General features: G+C 38.0%; 1 protein-coding gene across 2 annotated transcripts in view; it reads left to right on the plus strand.

The window, feature by feature from the left end:
• SLC44A1 (solute carrier family 44 member 1) overlaps positions 1–19,105 on the plus strand; it is a 72,081-nt gene extending 52,976 nt beyond the window's left edge. Inside the window, exons 10-16 of one of the 2 annotated variants that reach the window (XM_071424722.1) lie at positions 840–1,005; positions 4,819–4,975; positions 5,462–5,545; positions 6,643–6,780; positions 8,460–8,696; positions 10,260–10,340; positions 12,548–19,105. In XM_071424722.1, the coding sequence (XP_071280823.1) occupies positions 840–1,005; positions 4,819–4,975; positions 5,462–5,545; positions 6,643–6,780; positions 8,460–8,696; positions 10,260–10,340; positions 12,548–12,571 (887 nt within the window). In that variant the 3' untranslated portion in view covers positions 12,572–19,105. Of the gene's footprint in view, positions 1–839; positions 1,006–4,818; positions 4,976–5,461; positions 5,546–6,642; positions 6,781–8,459; positions 8,697–10,259 lie in introns of both variants that reach the window. The other variant, XM_071424721.1, reaches the window with a different exon arrangement.
• Positions 19,106–21,953: the final 2,848 nt, after the last annotated feature.

Consider the following 21,953-nt stretch of genomic DNA (forward strand, 5'->3'; position numbering starts at 1 on the left):
TTTTTGCTTATATGTACTCAGTATCATCACTATTATCAGTTAAATAAACTGTTTCTGCAAATAAGGCCAAATCCTTGTTCACCAAAATCAGAATTATTTCCATAGTTAACTTATTGACAAGAAAACATTCATTTTATATGTAAGTATAAAAACATAACTAAGAATGTGGGTAAGGTGCTGTCAGTGCTAAGTCATAACAATGCTTTTCGAGGTAAGCACTTTATACACACTTCCTTGCAGTGTTTTTCTGAATCAGCTGTTCGTGTAGATGTTGTGTAAGGTGAAACATCTCACTGTGCATTAACGCATTGAAATAAAGCTTATCTTAGCTCTGACATGCTGTCAGTCTCTGTACATTATATTGATATTTATATTAGACAAAGAGTTGATGCATTTTTGAATGTATGAAATGACTTATTTAGAATTTCGAAGGCTGCTCCATATGTCTGCTACTAGCTTTAAAACTACAAGAGCTTACCATAGGGAAAAAAAAAGTGATTGTTAATGTTGACATCTAGATGTAAGGAGCTGATTCCTGCTGTATGAAAAATATTGATAAGGCAGCAAGCTCAAATTAGAAATGACTGAAGTAGACTTCCATTATGTTAAACTATGTGATTTTTTGCTATGAGATGGTGGTTAGTTGTGGAATTTTTTTAGTGTATTTTTTTCAAATACCATTATACTTATTGTAAATGTGGTAATTGTAAATTTAAAACTATGAGTAGAAACTAGAGAGGTTTCTGCTGAAACTGGTTATGAGCTGCTAATACCATATGCTTCCTTCATTATGAGTTTATGTAAGCATCATTTTGCTTTTTACCCTCATTCATTTCTAGGTAGTCCTGTCCCAAATGAGGAAGGATTTGTTGAATTTCGGATGGCAGGTCCTTTGAAATACATGTGGTGGTACCACGTAGTGGGACTCATCTGGATCAGTGAGTTTATCCTGGCCTGTCAACAGATGACAGTAGCAGGGGCTGTTGTAACATACTATTTTACAAGGTAAGGTTAACCTAGATAGCTCTATCATGAGTGGCCTACACATTGACTTAGCAGAAGTAATGAGCAGCAGGGTTTCTGGGGAGAATATTTGTGTCCTTTGAGAAAGCGGGGGAACAGTTAAATTGCCTTGACCCTTTTTAAATAATGTAAAGTCCCGAACTATCTGTTTTGCCATTTATAGATGGTATTCTTGACATATAAGACTTGAAGTATTATTTGCCTTATAACCTGTGCACATTCTACAGGTATGGGTGGTTGTTTACAAAGTAGGATGAGTCTGGAAGGTCATCTGTTTTGCTAAATAATTAATGCTGGGTAAGATCTATAGTAGAGGTTAAAAAATAATGAAAGCAATTGATTATTATTTTAATTGCAAAACAGTGCCCTTAAAATTATTTACAGTGCTTCACAAATCTTCATTAATCTTTCCTTCACGGGATTACTTAAGATCTTATTAGATTAATCATTTATATATAGATCCTGAGAAGATCATATAGAAATTAATGTAAAATTTTAAAGCTCCATATTTTATTGCTGTACTTGTGAGCTAAATTGTGTATCAGTTTTTTGAATAATGTATGCAGGTATTTTTCAAGTGCATGATTCAGATCACAAATGTTTAATTGCTTTGTCTTTTTCATTGAGGCCGTTATCTGAACTACATTTGACTTCTTTTCTGCCCTACTCTTTAAAATAATATCAAGAGCAAGGAATCAATTTATTGTGCTGTCAAAAGTTTTGTTATTTGATTAATGATTTAGTTCTCCACTATACCAATCAAATACATCTATGAGGTTATTACAAGATGTTACAGGGCTGTAATCTTGTGAATAATTAAACTAGATTGAGTACGGAATGAGGAAAATACAGAGGAAGGAGAATAACTCTGCACTGAAATAGATTGCTTAGCAATGTGTATGCTTCATCTGTAAGTTTATGTATTTCCTGTGACCTGAGGGTGAATGATTTTTATTTCATTCATACCCTATAATTCCATAACAGCAATTTTATTTTAAGTTAGTAAATACTCATTTCTCTCTCTTATCTTCTTTTTGCATTTTAAGGTACAACCGTAATTTGAAAACTGACTTGTAAAAACAGAAAAGGCATTAATTTGCACTTACCCATTATTTTGCATATGAACAGCTTTCCAAATCAAATGAGATGAGGTTATCCTTGGAGAAATGTTTTATACGTGTTCACTGCTCATTCACTTTACCTGGATGGATTCCTTTCAACTCAGGCAATAACAGGCCTCAAAGTGTTTTGCATTACAGACTTTGCCCTGAAAATGAGGAAGTGTTTGGTTTGCCTGGGCATAAGACTCAAGCAATTCATGTGATTGTGCCTAACACGGAGTAAAATTTGTCTTCCCCTAAAAGCTGATTGGAATAAAATACAGGGTAAACCTACTTTAATCATTAACATCTGAGGATTACATTATGCAGATATTAGTTTCACGGAATGAAGAATCTGCTTTTGTTTTCTTTTCTGAGTGAAATTCTCATCTCTTCCAAGCTGGGGAGATCCTTTATTTTTTGAATGTTATCACATGTTTCTTAATATGCTTATTATCATGCTTTTATTTCAAATAAAGAAGAAGAGACATTCTTTAAATGTTTAATTAGTGCTATCCTTTGAGAGAGATGTATAAATGAGTTTCTTGGTAGAAAAGAATAATGGCTTGAAACTGTGAACGTATTTTTCTGATAAATTAAAAATATTATAACTACAGTGCATAAAATAACTTGTTTTAAGGTTCAACCCTTGGTACCTTGAGGATATAACAGCTAAATCAGAAATTAAATAAATCTGAGCAAAGAGTTTACCTGATCAATTAGTAATATCCACTCCAAAGTCTATACAAAGATCTCCAAAAGAACAAGAGAGGAGAAGGCAAGTTTATCAGTAGTCTGACTAAAAAAGTACTAGCACAGTTTCCTACTGTTTTGGAAGGTTTTGAATTGCACACCATCTGATGCAACTTTAAGGGAATTCCCAGTTCTTAATAGTGGTAATGCAGCCAACTGCTAGTAAGACTGCCTGAAAACAATGAGTGTTTCCAGTTGCTTGGAGAATCACTGGCCAAGGTATTGGCAAAAGCTGGTTAATATAGAAGTTAAAGTGTGACAGAGTTCATTGACAAGATTCACTCTACTACTTAGTAGATGATTAAAGCACACTTTAAAAAGGAAAAGTAGGACTAAAATCAGTTAATCTAAGACTAAACCTAAAATTATATGGAAGCTGGGGATGATAAAAGCTAAGGATGAGAAAGGATAAGGATAAAAAGAAATGAGGGAGACCCTCTTATTGAATCACAAAGTTAAGAGTAGGCCATCTTGCCACTCTTAGCCCCAGACTTCACCAACAGTTTAGGCCTAAACAGTTAAACAGCACCCAAACTTAGTATCACTTAATCAATAGTGTAATTTAATGAATTTAGTGAAAGAGTGTATAGAATTTACTATGAGCACAACAGTGACTCAGTTACTTAGACCTGATTTACTTACCCGTGTAACATTCACAGTACATTTGCTGTAGCACATTCACACTCACATGTGTAGGTACAAGGTATAGACCCGTAAAAATTCCTCTCAAGTTCAGTGAAGCACTCAGGTCAGATGCCTCTACACCTTCTCAAAAGGTGAAGGGTTGAGGCTTGAGAAGTGGGATGTCAGCCCAGGCTCTGTCAGCAACATTTGATATTGGTCCTCTGAATATCACAAATTTAAGTGTTCAGTGGCTCAGAGAGGTCCCACTCAGAAGGAGGTGCTGGTCATAGCCCACTGTGGTCCAGGAGTTTACGGGGTTGCAAAAGAATTGGCTTTAGTCATAGTAATTTTCCATCCTGTCCACAATTCAGGTCTGTAACTTTCTTTGAAAGGTCAGTAACAGAAATGGCTGTTCTACCTAGGTTGATATTTGGGCACAAAAAATAAGTTTACAAGGCTGTTCATTTAAAAACAGGAGCTTGATAGACAGGACAAGTTCCTGGGAGCAGACTGTGTTTCTGATAAGTTTGTGGAGCTGAGCCCAGGTGCTGTTTGTCAAGACAGGGTCCTAACAAGCATTTCTGAGATTGTAATGCAGCCCAAGATGGGAAGGGAAAAAGGGGATGCATCACCACACTACTCATATGTGTTACAAATCAATTTAAACAGAGAACAGCAAAGAAAACTAAGTCTTTGTGAATAAAATGGATTGAACACAGAAAGGTTCAAAATATACTCCAAAACTTGATTAAAACCAAAGGAGGTTAGATGTTGGTGCCAAAAAAACCAAAAAAAGTTTATATATTTTATTTAATAGTAAAAGAGACAAAGGGAAAGAAAGAGAAAAGAAAGGAATATGTAGAAAAAGAGCAGGGAGGGGAACAGGGAGAGGGACAGGGGTTAGGTAGAACCATACCATCCTTCCAAGGGTCTCCCGCACCCCAAAAAGTACAGAATCTGATCTCCATCAACTTGCAGTCCAGAGCTTCTGTCAGGAGACTCATTCAGCGTGTGATGGTCTTCCATGCAGCTTTTGTTATAAAGTTTTGCTATAATAGGCAGAAGTTCTTCATAAAAATGCTTAAGCCATAAACAATAACATTGCAGTCCCCAACAGTATGACATACCAATTCCTAATCCTTGTCCTGCATTAGAGACAAATTTGTAAAGTTACACAGATGTCAGGGTGGAGTGAGCAATATATCCTGAAAGCTAGTATGAGGATAATATATTCCTTTTCTACATTATTTTATTGAGAATTTGTAGCACTTCTTAAATACTGATCATTCTACTTAATTTTTTTTTCTCTTTTCAACAGGGAGAAAAGAAATCTACCATTTACTCCTATTCTGGCATCTGTTAATCGCCTTGTTTGTTACCACCTAGGAACAGTAGCAAAGGGGTCTTTCATTATCACACTAGTGAAGATACCACGAATGATTCTTATGTATATTCATACACAACTCAAAGGAAAGGTAAGAGAAATAGGTTCCATTTTCTTATAAAAACTCAAGGCCTGATATGTTTACCTGTTTATTTAGTCAGTGTGGGAGGGTGGAAGTCTTATTTTGGAAGAGATCGGGGTAACAAGAAATTCTTCACTGTGAGGAAATGGAATAGGAAGACAGCGTAGGTCAGCCCTGTGGGAAAGGGTGCAATAACCTAGAACAGGTTACCCAGAGAAGTTGTGGATATCCCATCCCTGGAAGTGTTCTGGATAATGCTGGATGAGGTTTTGAGCACCTTGGTCTAGTGGAAGGTGTCCTTGCCTGTGGTGTTGGGAGTATCTTCCAACCCAAGCCATCCTATTGTTCTCTGAATATTTAGACTTTACAGGACCATGGGACTGATACAGATTGCTTAAGTTAGCAGTCTGAATATCAATTACTGAAGCACAAGGGAATATTAGTTTCCATAAAAAACTCTTTATCTATGTTTTCCCTCATTCTGTGCTTTTCTAGGAAAATGCTTGTGCTCGCTGTATGCTTAAAGCCTGCATTTGCTGCCTTTGGTGTCTAGAAAAGTGCCTGACATATTTAAATCAGGTAAGATTTTCCATATTTACACTTTATGTAAGGGCCGATATTAGTATATATATATTCCCAGAGTGCAATCTGATGCCAACACATAGTGTATTGTACTTTGGAACTGAATTTGAATGACAGAACTTCAGTCTTGTCTCCATTACTGAAATTACACTGCAAATCACTGATCTTTGGAATATATTCCACTGATCTTTGGAATATAAATAAGAACTAAAAAATAGCCCATATTCATCTTTGTGAACATGGTTTCTCAACTTTATAACAATTTGTTTAGTGGTTTAGTGGAGGCATTCCCCCTTAGGTCTACTCAGTCAAACTACATCTGAGTTTCAAAATATTTTTGCTATGAAAAGAGAATTAATCTTTTCTATGCATAATATTTAAGATTCTCACAGTGTAAAAATGATACAAAACATCAAATTGTCATCATCATCTACAAAGGACAAAAAGAGTTGCAAATTGCAACACACTGGCTGGTCCTTGTAAAAGACCCATTGTAAAAGTGGGTTTATGGGCCATAAATATCACATAAATAAATATCAGATACATAAATATCTTGTACATAATATCTCTTTCACTGTTGTTAATTTTTTTTAACTGGTGGAAATGTAGAGAATAAAATTGTAAGAAAGCATTTTAAACATCCCAACGTAATCCTTGAAAACTGTCCCTCGCTAACCTTGAATGCAGTCTAGTTAAGTGTTTAGAAATAATCTTGGTTGACTTGTATGACACTCAGACTCTTTTATATTTCCAGATTGGTTTTTTTGGAACTATTTAATTTCTGTAGCTATGCTACTGTTCACCTCCTCCTGCAGAGGAATTGCAAATTCTGTTTAATGAGTTTTTTCGAACAAACTTGTTAATGCATAAATTATGAGCAAGAGAGGAGAAGAATAGTAATTCCTTACCTCATATAATCTTCTGTCAGCTGGTTCATATTGCTTGATTCAACAACTCTCAAGGGAATTTTTGTTCATTAAAATCATGTGATGAATGTGTCTTACTCATAGCTGTATCTTCCCCCTCACCTTCCCCATCCTCCATCTGAAATGCCTGATCATTCTATGCATAAATCTTCAATCTCCTTTTTTCAGAATGCGTATACAGCCACAGCTATCAACAGCACCAATTTCTGCACCTCAGCAAAGGATGCCTTTGTTATCCTAGTGGAAAACGCTTTGCGAGTGGCTGCCATAAACACAGTTGGGGATTTTATGCTGTTTCTAGGAAAGGTATGTCTGCTGCATACAGCTGTTACAGATCTATGTAGGAGCAATCTCTCTTTAGCAATAGCTTGAACCCTAATTCAAAATACTTTAAAAACCTGTTTCTTGGTGTGCACTTTATCACATCTAGCTGCATCATGTTAGGAGGGTACCATCCACTATAGGGAGCATAAACAGATGATCCACTTAAATTTAGTAAAAGTGACTAGAGAGGAACAGCTGAAGTTTATGACACTTTTTGCATTTTTTAGGGAATCAAAAGAAAAGTTATTAGAAAGTCTAAGGTTTTGATTTTGTAGTTAAGACAAAGAATTTTTAGGAAAGGAAGTTGTTCTTTGAAATTCTGTGTAGTATGGAGTCTCTAGGTTTATGTTGAAAATTTGTTACAGTAGTGATCACCTTTTATGACAAAATCAGGCTGGAAGAGTACAGAAGCCTGCAATGAGGAACTGCCAGTTTAAGCAACTAAGTTAGTTCTACTCTGAGAATTAAAAGGAGACCAGAATAATTTCTGTGATCAGTCAGCCTTTTGGATTTCCAGCTAATGGAGATATACTTTAATCCAGTGAATTATTTCTATCCTTTGAAGTGCCATAATTTACTGAAACAATTAATACCAGATTACTTATCTGGACACTGGTTGGACGGATCTGTATTCTTTATTGCATTCCTCTACTTCTGTTAAATCAGAAGTTCAGCAGGCTGGACCTTGTATCCAGTAATTAAATGAGTAAGCTGTGAGAAGAAATAAATGCATAGGGGACATACAGGTGCTTTGGAGAACCTGAAATTACATCACAAATTTTTACTGAGGAATCTGAAAAGTGTTAGGAAACACCCCCTGAAAAGACATCTCAGATTATTAGAAAAATGTTCAGGTGACAGACATGTTCAAATGAGCAGTGCACATAAAAATCAGTATCAGCTTAAATAATGCTACACTATCAGCATCTCCTCTAGAAGTTCAATGTGATGTTTTTGTAAAAGCTGACCTATTTTATGATTATGTTTAGTTGCTATTCATAAAAATACACTCAGAAATATTCAAAAAGTTAATTGGCACCACCAATGTAGTCTTTTTGGTTTTGTCAAAACCAGACTGATACCCAGTGGAATATCTGTTACGGGCTCACACATAGTGTAGTTCTGTAGAGACTGTTAACATGAAGTGCCTCATGTGAACTCTGATCTACTTTCTCCTGTATGGAGAAGAAATAGATATTAAACAACCTTGGAAATTGTTTCCACTAGCAAAATGAAAATTATACCATTCTCCTAATACCTAACTTCTGCCTCTATCCCAAGTGAAAAAACCAACTGCGTGTTAGTTGATGCATGGCATCTGGTTGTGGGGTTTATATAATTGACAGGAAAAAGTTCTTTTTTACAGAAGTATTGTATAACACTAGAATGATGAGAGCAGAATATAAACGTAATTTTCTCCAAAAAATACTCTTTGTGATGAAGAATGTGTAACAATTGACTTGAACCTGCTGAAAAATGAATTAAATGTCTTTTACCCTCAGGGAAATGGGGAATCCAGGAGGTAAAGCTCTTGTTACCATCTGTTACCTCTAGTTCTAACCCTGGCAGACCAAGAAGCGTACTGCCTTGACACAAACAAACCAAACAAAAAATTTCAAAGGGCTTCTGCCATTAAAGTTGTCTACCATTTTCTTCTTCAGGTCCTGATTGTCTGCAGCACAGGTTTGGCTGGCATTATGTTGCTGAATTACCAACGAGATTACACCATCTGGGTGCTGCCACTCATCATTGTCTGCCTCTTTGCATTCCTGGTTGCTCACTGCTTCCTTTCCATTTATGAAATGGTTGTTGATGTCCTTTTCTTATGTTTTGCCATCGATACAAAATACAATGATGGGAGCCCTGGCAGGGAATTCTACATGGATAAAGTTCTCATGGTAAGTTTTCCCTTACTCTCAAAGTTCAAGGATCTGGTTCCATAAAATAGGTATTTTGACAATGGAATGAATGCACTAGCTGAGTTCAATATGCGGGTTTTTGGTTGTTTTTTTTACCTTGCCATCTTGTTCGTGGCTTGATCAAGAATCAGTGTCATCTGATAAGCATCAAGTAAGTAATGATGCTTCCTTCCCATGGTATTGGCTTCTATTTGCTAGCTATTGGATGAATAGTGATCTTACAGATTCATACTTTTGGATATCATGTCTTGTAAATTACACAGTGCAGAATAGAAGGAAATAAAACAAAGGAAGAAAGCTTGTTTTTTTTTTTACTTTCCCAAGAAGGACTTCTCTTTGGATATGAGAGAGGAAAAATATCAGAGTATTCTACCTCATGCATAGATAGTGATCACAGTGGAGTTTTGATATAGGCATCGACCAGAATTGGCTCTGTCACACACAGAAATACCAGGCTTTATGGCCTATCCTGGAGCCTACGTGCTTTGTCAAGGCCTTTTGCAAGGCCGATTCATTTTGTCCATTTTTGTCCATGTTATTCTCTGTTCAGTATAACTAGAAACCAAGATAAAAAAATCTGCTTGTCAAGCCTCTCACTTTTTTTGTTGCATAGGAAATTTCTTGTCAGTGTTTTTAAGTGGCAGGTGTAGAATATGTCTGTGTAAAATGTACAGTGTACCTTTGTGTAGGCTAGAGGAGGATTCTCATGACTTCTTACCTTTTTTTTTTTTTTGTGGGAAAATCATGCCAAGAATTTAGTGCTAAATTTTTTGTAAACCTCTATGGAATCTAGAGTATATAATAAATAAATCAGCTGCTGATTAGTTGCTTTTTAACAGAGTAAGAGTAAAATGCAGCAAGTTCTCTCAGAAGAAAGCATTGATAGATTGTAAAAGCATTGTGGGTTTCTTTAGTCAACAGTCAATATCACAAAACCCCAGCAGCTAGTTTACTGACATTTTCTGCAGAATTCTTGCCTTTAAGAGAAAAATATTACTTAACATTTTATAGCACGTTTTCTAATCTGCATGAAAAGGAGATTGTGATTTTGTGAAAAATGTAAGAGGTTGAATTGAGGACAGTTAGGGAAATCAGCCAAATCTTTCAAGTAATTATCTCTAAGTCCTTTTGTTTAATGTAGTTCTAACATTAGGCACAGGATACAAGGCAATAAATGGGATTCTGGTTTGTTTGGGGTATTTGTTGTGGATTTTTTTTTGTTTGGTTTTGACTTTTTTTTTTTTTTGAAAATCAGCCTTTTACCTTCTTTCCCCATAAAGGAGAGCATTGCATGGTAAATATGAAAGTTGTAAGAGCACACAAGGCAGACATCTGTCTGGCTTCCAGAATTAAATAAGGGAGACCTTTGTGATTATTTGGAAGGCTTTTTTTGGTACCTTGTGGTCCAGTCTAAGCAAAAGAAGTGGGAGATGCAAATTAGCTAGATATTTTGAGTAGGTACATCTTGAAGTTTCTGTCTTGAGATTTAATGTTTGTAGTCTGCTCTGTGAAAGCACTTGTCATTTCATTACTGTTTTTCAGGAGTTTGTGGAGAATAGTAAGAAATCTATGAAAGAAGCTGGCCGGGGAGGTGGAGCTGAGGGCAGAGAGCTAAAACCAATGGTAGGTGCAGATGAGGAGGTGGCGATCCTCCAAGAGTTTCACTTTTACTTCTTCTCCCTCTTTGTCTTTACTGACTGCACTTCTTCAGGAGAAGTTTTTGTTCTCTGTATCACTCAAGATGTTCTGCTTTTTCTGTTTGTGAGCTTGCCTATCACCTGGATGGCAGAGTTTTTGTCACAGCTGAGACCATCTCCTGTAAAAGTAAGATGAAAGGAACTGTCTCATATGAAACAAATGCAGTGTCATTTCATTAGGATTAGTGGTGCATGCCATGTGGTATATGCAGACAGCCCCAGATGCTGAACAGTCTAAAAATAAGATGGTTCTGAGATTTTATGGGCTCTTCTCAGCCCTGAGATGAACAATTTTTGCTCATCTTACTTTCACTGCAAAAGCCTGAAATGAAGAACACTTACTGCCTGCATCCATTGTTGCAAAGTAAGACCAGGTATTCAAAGCCCTCACCAAATTATCTTATGCAGTGCCAAGGAATTGGATACAGTGATTCCTTTCAACCTGCTCAAATGACATTTCTCCCAGTTGTTTGTTTTATTGCCAACTACTTATGTTGCTTGTCTCTTGTGTGCTCTTTCCATCTCACACTGTCAGATGCACAGACAGTGAACAATGCATCATTTATGCTTCTGCAGCCTGTTTTACTTATGGTGTGCCTGTTAGGAAGGCATTGCATGTCTGAGTAGCCTGGAATAAGAACACTATACATGGTACAGATAACAGATAGGAGGATAAGTTTGGAAGGTGGAGAACAGAGGGCGTATAATAGAGAGCCAGGCTGGGCAAGGTATGATTTGTCATCGTACATTATGACTTTGTGAAACAAAGTATTTTTCCATTATCACTTTCTCAGAGTGTTTGGGGTCTTTTTCATTTCCGTTCCATGGGGATCATTTTTTAACCAAATGGAATCTAAATAAGTGTATGCTAACTGAAGAATTTCTTTTTCCAACAATGTATGTGAAGCCATGTTGCATGAGCATTTTTTGACTAAGCTGGAATGAGTTCCTGCTATAGACTGGATAGATGTGTAGCTTTGCGTGTTTTGCTATTTCATTATGGCATACCAGTTTCTAGATTTGCTTATGCCTAAATGCTGCTCTGTTTATGCATATAAAAAACTAATTCTATGCTCATTTACTGTTTTCTTCTGGGAGTAATTCTAGCTGGTCAAGCAGACACTAATGTTGGGATTTTCAGAGCGAGCTAATTGCTGTAAATGCAAATGTGCCATGAAAATTATTGAGATTTGGGTGTGCAAACTCTCTAGTAATATACACAAAAAATTCAGTTCAAAATTTTATGTTAAACTCTGTTTCAAAGAATTGGTTTACCTTAAGTGGTTTTCCACTTACACTGTTGTCAGAGCTGACACCAACTGCTACTTACAGTTTTGTACTTGACTGCCTGAAACTTGGAGGTTAAAAAACTTTATTCAGCCCCACCCCTTGTAGAATTGCAAACCAAGTACTTGCAAACCAAGGGTGGTTTTATTCTTAGAGGAAATTTTTAATGGACTCTTAGCCTGGTACTGGCTGAAAGTCCTCTTAGGAAAGCTGGAGAAGATGCTGAGCACTTGAGGCTCAGAGTGGAAGTCTCCTGCTGAATTACTCCCAATTCTGCTGCTCATGTGAATGTCTTGTTTGGAACTGTTTGGGCTTTGTGGTTTTCCATTTTTGGGCATTCAGCTCCAGTTGATTTGATTATGAAATACTAGGATCTCGCTTCCTAATCACAATGGGACACAGCAGTTAAATATCTGAGACCTTTCCCCAAAGTAGAGGGCCTCAGTTATAGCTAGAGTAGGATCATTCATAAGTCTATTGTGTAACAGTAGTGCCCATAGTCCCAAAATTGCATGTCAGAAAAATAGATCAACACTACTTTTTTCTCTTTTTTTTACAAACAGAGTCTTTACTGCTTTGCTTCAGTTTCCTTGAAATGCAGATATTTCTTAGATATGACAATTATTTCTTCAAGTGAAATGCCCTAAGTGCAGTTGTATTTAAAATAGATATTAGTGGCAGAGATGAGAAAACTCTTTAGGAAGTTCTGTTCTTGTATCAAGGCACAACAAAAAACCCCACCTTTTCACGCTTTTTTCTTTATGGCTTCCAGTGACCCCTTTGACTCAATTTCTCCTTGTCCTTTGGCATCTGTCTAAGACTGTACTGTATGACTTTGTTTTCTAGGCCTCTGGAGCAAGTTCATCTTGAAACTAGCCAGCCATATTGGAACCCATTGACATTCCAAAACAGTATATATATACATATATACATACATACATATATATATATATATATATATATATAAATAAACAGCCAAAATCAGAGAAAAGGAACAGGGATTTAAAACTTTTTTTAACAATTATTTTTGTGAAACATGTACTCTTTTCATACGGGTGGCTTTTACAAGCAGCTTTATCATTGTTCCATTTCTTAAGTTATTTGTTGTGGTCATGGAAATGTTGATTCTTATCTGCTTGATATTTTAAAATCTGGAGGAAGTATCATTGTAAAGATAATCTGAAATCATGACTGGGTTTAGAGACAGATTTCCCATGACACTGCTAATCTGCTGAGAGTTTTACTTGTTTAATTTCTTTAAAATTTTCATTAAATTCAGGACAGTGACATGTACAGAAAACCTTAAAATCAAGAAAAAATTCGAATTTATTTTTTCAAGAGGTTGTTTCAGCAAAAATTTGTTCAGTTGAAATGTGTTTGTAAGCAGTTATTTTACTTTATAGCCCTGGCAGGGCACAGTTCTGTTTACCAGTATCAGATATCACAATAACCAACTCCTCAGGTATTTAGGTGTGTGGGAGCCCTTGCATCTCCTATTGAACAGAACCTACAAAATGGGGACAGATAATTTTTATATGCAATTAACTTCCTGCTTATCCTACTTTTATCCCTCATACCCATTGCCCTCTATCCTCCCCCTGAGTTCAGTAGCCTCCTTCACACTTCAGCAGTGTTCCTTTGAAGGGTATGGATTCTCCATACAGACAAGTGAAATAACAGATTGTTAAAGCTCAGTCTTAGCCATACTCATGATTAATTCATGACTAGATACAAAGATGCTGAGGTTGGGAAGAGAAATGAATTATACTGCTGTACATAAAAAAGTACTGTATGCTTCATTTCATCTAATGAGAGAGCTCTGGGAGGTAGAAAGGATCATTCCTTGCCTGTTGCTTGATCCATATTTGTACATACTGTAGTGGGTGGCTAAAGCCAGAAAGGGCAGAGAAACATTCCTTTGGAAGTGTAGTTCCCAGGATAGTTATCTGAAATTATTAAATAATGACAAGAGAACATGCTTTTTTATTATTATTATATACATAAATATCTCTTTAGTCTGGAAGTTCACCAGATATGAATGCTAATATTCAATTATTCAGCATAGTGAATTGGTAAATGCATAACTGTATTTGCTAAGAATTTATGATCTGTCTATGCTATATATTCCTTTTGTTAACATTTTTTAAGAAAACTATTTTTGTTATTGTAAAATTAATATTTCAGAGCAGAATTTTTAAACTTATTGCACTAAATACAAGCTGTCTTCAAATAATGATGCCTCAATGGTTCAATCACTCCATTCCAGAAAATCTTTTGAAAGAGTAAGAGCCTTTCTACAGAAGCTTTATGATAAAGTAGAGAGGTATGCCTAGGTAAAGACATGCACAACTTGTGTAATCAAGGTTTAGTAAGTAAGCAGTTAACTGTGCTTCCTTTCAGACTATACCAGACTTCTAAATTGCTGCTGAAGGTTTAAATAATTATGTAGTGTCATTTAGCTAACTAGTGCTCTTACCTTTTGGCAATAGTAAAACGTTTCACTTTTGCTTCCAGAAGTCATTTGATAACTTGAATTTGTTACTTTTTTTTCCTGTAAGCCAGTTAAAACAATTTACACTTTTCATATCACAGAACCCAAACTATTTGAATGGTACAAAAATAAAGATACATTCAGAAAGGATAGCTGTTGGGGAGGTAAAGAGACTTATCCAGTCCTGGAAGCACTTACTCATTTAAGTGAACCATATCTATAACTACTAGCATCAGGAGGGCTCTCTAAGTATGGAAATAGTAACATACACATCTGTGTAAGTGCTGACTGGACTAGAGCTTCAGCCTAGGGATCCAAACTGGAGCACAGGTGAGGCCTCTCTGTGCAAATTAGAGGTCAGACTTGCCCAGAAGAAGCACTGGAGCAGCCTTACTTTTGTGGAGAGGAGACATTCCTGCAGTACCAGTGTCTAAGATAGCAGTGGTACTCAACACCACTATTTGTGTAGATCAGAGGGATTTAGCAACACAAATTTAAAAACTAGCTTAGATGAATTCTAGAAACTGGTTTTCAAGACTAAAAGACTTATCAAGTACCCAGTTGCTTCCAGAGAATCTAGTTTTCATCTTGTTTGGAGGTTATTGGAAGTACTTAATCAAAGAAGCCCTGTATTCTGCTCATTTTGATAAGAAAATTCTGCCATGACTGGTTCCACAAGTTTGTGTTCTCCACTCACTGGATGTCCTGAGTGGGAACTGTACTCTGTAATTGCAACTAGGACTGCAATTGGTAACAAATTTTGTATTTTTGTATGACTTGACTGTGCACCATTTTTATAGCAGTTTATCCTGTCTTAAAAATAAATTTGTTTATTTACATGGTGTTTAAAAGATACAGGCAACACTTTTCTATCGGTAGTTGTAATGTTTAAGTGAGAAACCTATATCATTACAAAGTTCTTAATAAAAACGTGTGCACCATTCTTGAGTGTATATCCAGCATGCAGAGCTTTTCAGTCTTGACAAAAAGGCATTCCATCCACACACATGCTTTCCAGTGGCCCCTTAAAGCTTTTGAATGCCCATTGAAGTTCATTTGCAACCAAACTACAAGCTGCCCTCTTCCAGCTCTGTCTTGTGCACAGAGATAAGCAGAAGACAGAATTCTGAAAAGATAACATTTCATGACAAATTTAGGCTGCTTTCCTTTCCTAGTGGGGATAGTGGAGTGGGAGGACATTTTGGCATGTAAATCCCATACATAAATTTTGGCAGTAGGGGTGCTGGGGTCTGCCAGCTGTGAGGGATTAAATACTTCTTTTGACTGTTGGTTATTAAAGCCAGTGTATGGTCTGCTTTGTGGGAAGCAGTCTAGACTGAGTAGAGTGATGCTGCACTGAGAATAACAATGCAGGAGGAGCAGATGAGACAGCTAAAACAGAGGAATCATCTCCTCAAAAAGTCCATTGAATTGAGTATTGCTAAAAGACTGGAGATTTAGGCTGGACAATTTGGGTTTAGAAACAATCATTGGGATTACTGCTTCCCAGCATTTGGTTTCTGCATCATAGCCTCTGACCAGCTTTCAAACAGAAAAAACATACCAATCCTTAAATTGTTAATTATTTTCACACATTATTTTTTCTGTTTGGAAGTTGAACAGTACATGTCATCTTTACTGCTTCTTCCAGCCTTAGAGAATGTTTTTCATTGTTGTTCTTTTGGGTCTTATTTCTATATTGCTCTCTGAGTAAAAGAGTGGCAAGTGGCAGAGTGTCAGCTCCCCTTTGTCCCTTGATCTTACCACATTCCCTTTTACCTTCCTGAAGCAATGATTCAGGATATTACCTGTAGTGAATGAGAGGGAGAGTATGTGCTAAGCCAAAGTTCTGAGGTAGAATTCTTTTCTTTTTTCATCTGGTATTACTCCATCACTGCGGTTAGAAGTGCAACCAATCACTCCTAGAGTTTCACTGCTGCTCCAGAGCTAGATTTAACACATAGAATGGCCAGCTTAGATTTGCATCTTCAGCTTTCCATGAGCTCCCAGTGCCAGAACCAGGATGGGCTTCTAAATGTGGCCTTACATTGGCATAGTAAGTGAAGGACTTTTTGCATTTGGAAAGTGTTTTCTATAAGGGAGACCTAACAGTGGAAAATGCAGTTAAATGTTGTGGTGGGTTCACCATGGCTGTCACATACACTGCTACTCTGTTGCTTGCTCGGGATGGGAGAGAGCAGTGAAAGGACAAAATTACTGATCTAAGTGCAGTTATAAGCAAATAAGGAAAAAAACAAAACAAAACAAAAACAAAGGCAATCATTTACCAGCAGACCAATGCCCAGCCAATCTCCAAGCAGCAACTGCTTGTGAACTACACCCACCCCAGTCTGATGGCTGAGTGTTACATTACATGGTGTGGAATATTTCTTCAGTCTGTTCAGGTCAGCTGTCCTGGCTGTGTGCCCTCTCATCCTTTTGCCTAACCCCAAACGACTGCGAGGGTCATAGAGTGGAAAATAGAGCAGGCCTTGACCCTGTGTAAGCAGTGCTCAGTAGCAGGTAAAGTTTTGTGTTAGGAGCACTGTTGCAGATCTAAAACACAGCATCTTGCAGGTTGCTGACCGTCCAGTCTAACCCAGTACACAGGCCCACCTACCCAGTAATTAATCCAAGACTTGCTCCCTGCATTTCTATACAGCATCTTCTCAGGGTGGTTACTTCTTTCTGAAAGGGCTTTTTTTGCAGCAGGCAATTAGCCTGCTCCACAGTGCTCCCTTTCATGGAGGGAGCAGGGGATGTTAGCTCTTACTCTTTCAGCACATAATGGGGATATAAAGCAAAAATGAGCCCTTTCTGTATCAGTGTTCTGGCAATTGAGCAGCCAGTGTTGGAAACAATATACTTAATGTGCCCTCAGGGCATGCACTTTAGTGGTTTGCTCTGAGTAGTTATGATGTATTCTATGAATGTATGTTATGGAGTCAGAATAAAATGCATGTAGCAGACATATACTCATCACCATCTAGTGAGCATTTAGTTCAGAGTGCATATTACATGCTATGTTGAATATGGCACAGTCGTTTTAAGAAACAGTTTTAAGATTTATTAAGTAGATACCTTACAGCATTCCTGTTTTTTAAATCATGGCTTGGCCTGTGCAGATACCGTTTACTAAATCTAACTATCACTAGCCCATTGTTTCTTGAACAGCTTGTGTCACATTATCAACACAGAAATTCTATTTCATCTTTGTGAAAAAACCAAAAAGACAACAAAACAACCCTTGTGTTTCCCAACACAAAACCCAACAGGCTTATTTGAAGCATTTCTTGCCCTCAGCTTCTTTGTTTGGATGATGAAAGTTTACTTTAAATATTTCATTTTCAAATGCGCTTCCAACTATTTAGTCTCTGCTGTTATTTCCACCATGTAACAAGATTATGGAGACTAGTAAATCTGTATTTCTTGGTGTTCTGTAGCAAATACTGTTTTCAAGGTATTTTTTTCTTTTATATTTAAAGAGATGAGAGAAAAGATGAAACTCATCTCCTGTGATGTGGGTTATGTAAAAAAGGCAAAATTTCTGGTCTGGGATGGAGCTGTGATGAGTCTTGCAATCTGATACAATCAAGCCGAAGCTCCTCAGAGACCAGGATTATGAAAACATTTCTAAGGAGAACTGGTAGCATGAATTGATCTGATAATACCCATTTGGGGGTTAAACTATCTGGCATTCATTGGAGAGACATCTGTTAAAATGAAACTAGCAGAAAACCAGCAAATGCCCATCAGATTCTACTCCCCTGTCTTACTGAGGTCAAGTCATCATATTTGAATATGATGACCAGAATTGGTGTTATAAGCATTTGGTACTTCTCTACAGAAACTCCCCTTAGAACCAAAGTTCCAAGAATTCAGAGTAAAAGTACCAGCTGACTTTAACAGAACTAGCCTAATTTCAGTTATGTTAAAGACAACTATGGCCTCTCTAAGTATGTGATTTATAAGCAGATACCTAACAGCATTCCTGTTTTATTCTGGCAGCATAGGTGGATACCATAGGTATACCACCCCTCCTCTCTGGGTTAGTGGGAATTAGGGGCGGTTTGTTTCAAAAAACTATGGTGAAACTAGGAAACTGACTAGTTAAGAAACCCAGCAGAAGTTGTGCACTGACTGGAGTTCCTGCTATAAACATGTTTTTTAACTCAAATGCCATGTGTCCTCCATGTTAGTATTAGTTGGGTCCCTCCCTGCTGCTCAGACTGAAACAGGAGGGTATCTCTCATTTGAAAAACAGCGCCACCAACAATCTTGTAATGTCTCCCAGGGGAGTCAGGGAAGAAAAAACAGAAAGGTGGTTTTATTTCTAATGTAGGACAGAAAAGCTGCTAGAAGTTAGGTGGAGCCATGGAGAGCAGATAAAAAATATTCCACAGGATCTTCACAGTAGTTAAGAAAATTCACATTCTAATTCAGATATTTCACAGCAACATCTCCTGTGTCCCACTTTAATTTTACTCTGGAGCTCTTCAGAGCAAAATGAAAGTGGAATACTATACCTATAGAAAATAATTATTTCTATGTAATGAATTGTGTTGCTGATTACAGAAACTACTCTAAGGAAAAAGGAAAATCTTCTGAACAGGTTTTAAAGGCTTGACAGTACTTGCATTGTTATAGTCCATCAAAGCTTCATCTGGAAACGAATTTTTCATCCTCCTTTACTCATACTTCTAACAGGGCAATCAAACCCCTGGACTGGCTTAGTGATTTACATTGAATCAAGATCAACTAACAAGTGCTCCTTTTTCCAGTGGAATGCCACCTCCTTTGAGAATGGGAAAAGTAAATGTGACATTGTTCATTGTTGTCTTGAGAACTTAAACTATTTTATACTGCAAGCTGTGAATGCAGGAAGAGAAAATAAATTAACAGTGCTGATCTAATCTTAGATTTTCTGTGTAAACTGACATTGTGCCAGGATACTGATGCAAAACTGTATTTTAGTCAAAGAAATGTATAGATTTTTTAATGTATCAAAATAAAGTTTTCCTTTTAAGTAAGAAAGAAATTTCTGTATCATCCATGTGGTGTGTATAAGCCATGCTCTTACTCAATACAATACAATCTCATGTTCCTGAGAAGCAAGTCAAATTTTTGCTGAAGTTTTACTTTGTTCTGTGCCTGCTCTTTAGCTGAGTAGCTGCAGTAATACTGGACATACTGTCCTGGTGCCAAGAAAAGCATTCTGATGGTAATGTTTTCTGAGATGAGCGTGTTAATGGGGTTTGGTAGAGGAAAGGCAGGATATTCTTGCTGTCTTTCTTCTCATTAATCCTCTCACATCTCTGCTCCTCGGCTTCTCTCCAGAGTCTTGGAAACTGCCCCTTTAGGCTAATGGTTACACCCATCACCACATTCCTCAGCCTCTGTGATAGGCTACAGGGTGTGCTGAAGTCGTCACATACAGAAGCAGTTGGAAAGTTCTTCACTGTGAAAGGGGAGGTTGTGGTCACACATGCAGAAGAGTCCTTGCTCATACCCAGGAAGCAGGACTCTCAGGGCTCATAAGGCTATCTGGAGCATGCTGGCTCATAAGATGCTTTGCCTTACCAGGACCACTGTGGGGCAGTGAACAGTAGGGAGGCATGAAGGAGGTCTTGCTATGCATTATGAGCCTTGCAAGCCTGCATAACCCAGCACAGCACCTGTTGTGGCAACATCACCTTGTTCCTCAAGGACCTGTACACACTCCCCACTCTGCACAGCTGTTCTAACAGCTTGGATGTCTAAAGATAGATGGTGAGTAGACTCAATAACAGAGGCACATACAGTCACAAAGATTTCTTCCCCTCTCCTCTCTGTCCCATAGCACAGCATATTTCTGCTTCTTGCTGACAGGTTTTTTTTTACACTAATACACTGATGCACTAGTAGCCAAGCTGAACTATGTCTTCTGCTTCTATTGTTCTTTACTGCAAACCACTTCAGCACTGTATTTGCCTGAGATAGTTTACTTAATCTGGAAACTCCTGCTGCTTTTGAAATGGAGATTGATGCTGTTGTGCTCATCAGTCATCATCATCAGTCCATCAGGAGGAAAAGGACCAGACAGTCCATCAAGCAGGACCTCTGCACACAGGCAGGGTCCATGCTGTGGACCCAGAGTGTTCTGCTGCATGTCAGTGTTCTGCAGTTCCACTGAAGGTATGTGCCCTTGGCTCAGAGTGTCTATTTCACGGTTTATTAACAGTGAAGCTGCATGGCTAGATGAGTTTAGCTGCACGGAGAAAAAGAGGCTCCAGAGATATCCTTCATCAGCAGAGGTGTTAGGGGCAGGAGGCATGAAACATGAAGGTTGTATAAACCCTGTCTGGTTTCCACTATATTTTGCCTATGTCAGAGCTGCAGAACAGGAGCTCTTTAGCTTTATTTACCCTCTCTAGCAGTGAGGGATTGAAGCACTGTTTGCAGAGATCAGTGCTCTGAAACAAGAGTTTCATGACTTCTAGGAGAAAAAAAAAACAAAACCGGCACCTAAAGGTGGGCTGCAGAAGGCTAGTGAGAGAAGCATATGCAGGGAGAACAGAATGGGACATGGGACTTCCAAGGAAAATTTCAGGGTACTGTGGTGGATTGTGGAAGAAAACCCTGCTCTCCTGCTGTTAGCAGGGACCTGGAGACAGAGGACTGGAGCTGCAGAAGCAGGATTTTTCCTTCAACCACACAGCAGTTCACACTGGCAAGACATTCTTCATGCGGTGGGCATGTATCTCTGACCACTTACCCCTGGGACTCAGCCCCTGGCATTGGCAATTGCAGAACAGCACAGGCAGCTGCCTTCTCAGATCCCTGCTCCCTGAAAAGCCCTGCTGTCCCACTGGAGATGAAGGACTAGTCTCCTTGCTAGCAACACAGCACATGTCCTTGGCTGCTGAAGGAGCTCTCCTGCCATGTATAGAGGATGTGACCCTCTGTATGCAGCATTTAGTGTGCAGCAAATGGGCTCATTCTCCAAGCCAGGGAGCTCAGATCCTGTGCTGCTGGGGTCTGGAATTGCTCCTTCCCTCCACTCTGGGCCATTGACCCAGTTTTAGTCAGTGGTATTTAGATGTTAGTTTAATGAAGATTAGCTAGTGCCCAGGGAGCAATTATTTAGAATTTCTAATTACTATTAAATTATGAATGTGTGAAATGGATGGAGCTTGCACTCCCACACAGAGAAAACCTAAAAAGGCTGGTTTTCTGACAGCTACTGCCATCATCTTCATCTAGTGCTTATTCTTGTTTACCTTAAATATGCTAAAAATAAAATGAAAGAAAATCCAACACCAGAGCAGATTTTCTGAGACCCTTACCAAGGCAGTCAAAGCTAGAAATAAAGCCTATGAGAGAAGCTATTGAATTGCTGTATCTCACCTGACAGTAATCAAGTGGGAGACCAATGGGTGAGCAGGTATTTCACACTGGAGTTCTCTGAAGAAGAAATTACAGACCTGAACCCTGTGCCCTAGGAAAAAAAAAAGTCTGCAACAATCCCAGAAATAGTGATGTCTCCTGTTTTTAATTGCTTTTCTGATAGCTCTTACTTGTATTCTAGTTTTAAATATTAAGTCCTGAATACAAACCTAGGACAAAAAATATTTGCTAGGCATTGGCAATGCCGGATGGGGCACGGTGGTCTGGCCACTTCTCCATGTCCCCCCATCTTTGCTCAGGTAGGAGAGGTTTGGCTTAAAGATTTGGACACCTGCCTGTGGCCAACACACTGCTTGTCCACCAAAGACCTCCTCC

This window comes from Agelaius tricolor, unplaced genomic scaffold, assembly GCF_023055355.1.
Source record: "Agelaius tricolor isolate 1412-34295 unplaced genomic scaffold, bAgeTri1.0.p SCAF_4, whole genome shotgun sequence".
In the NCBI taxonomy this organism is placed as follows: domain Eukaryota; kingdom Metazoa; phylum Chordata; class Aves; order Passeriformes; family Icteridae; genus Agelaius; species Agelaius tricolor.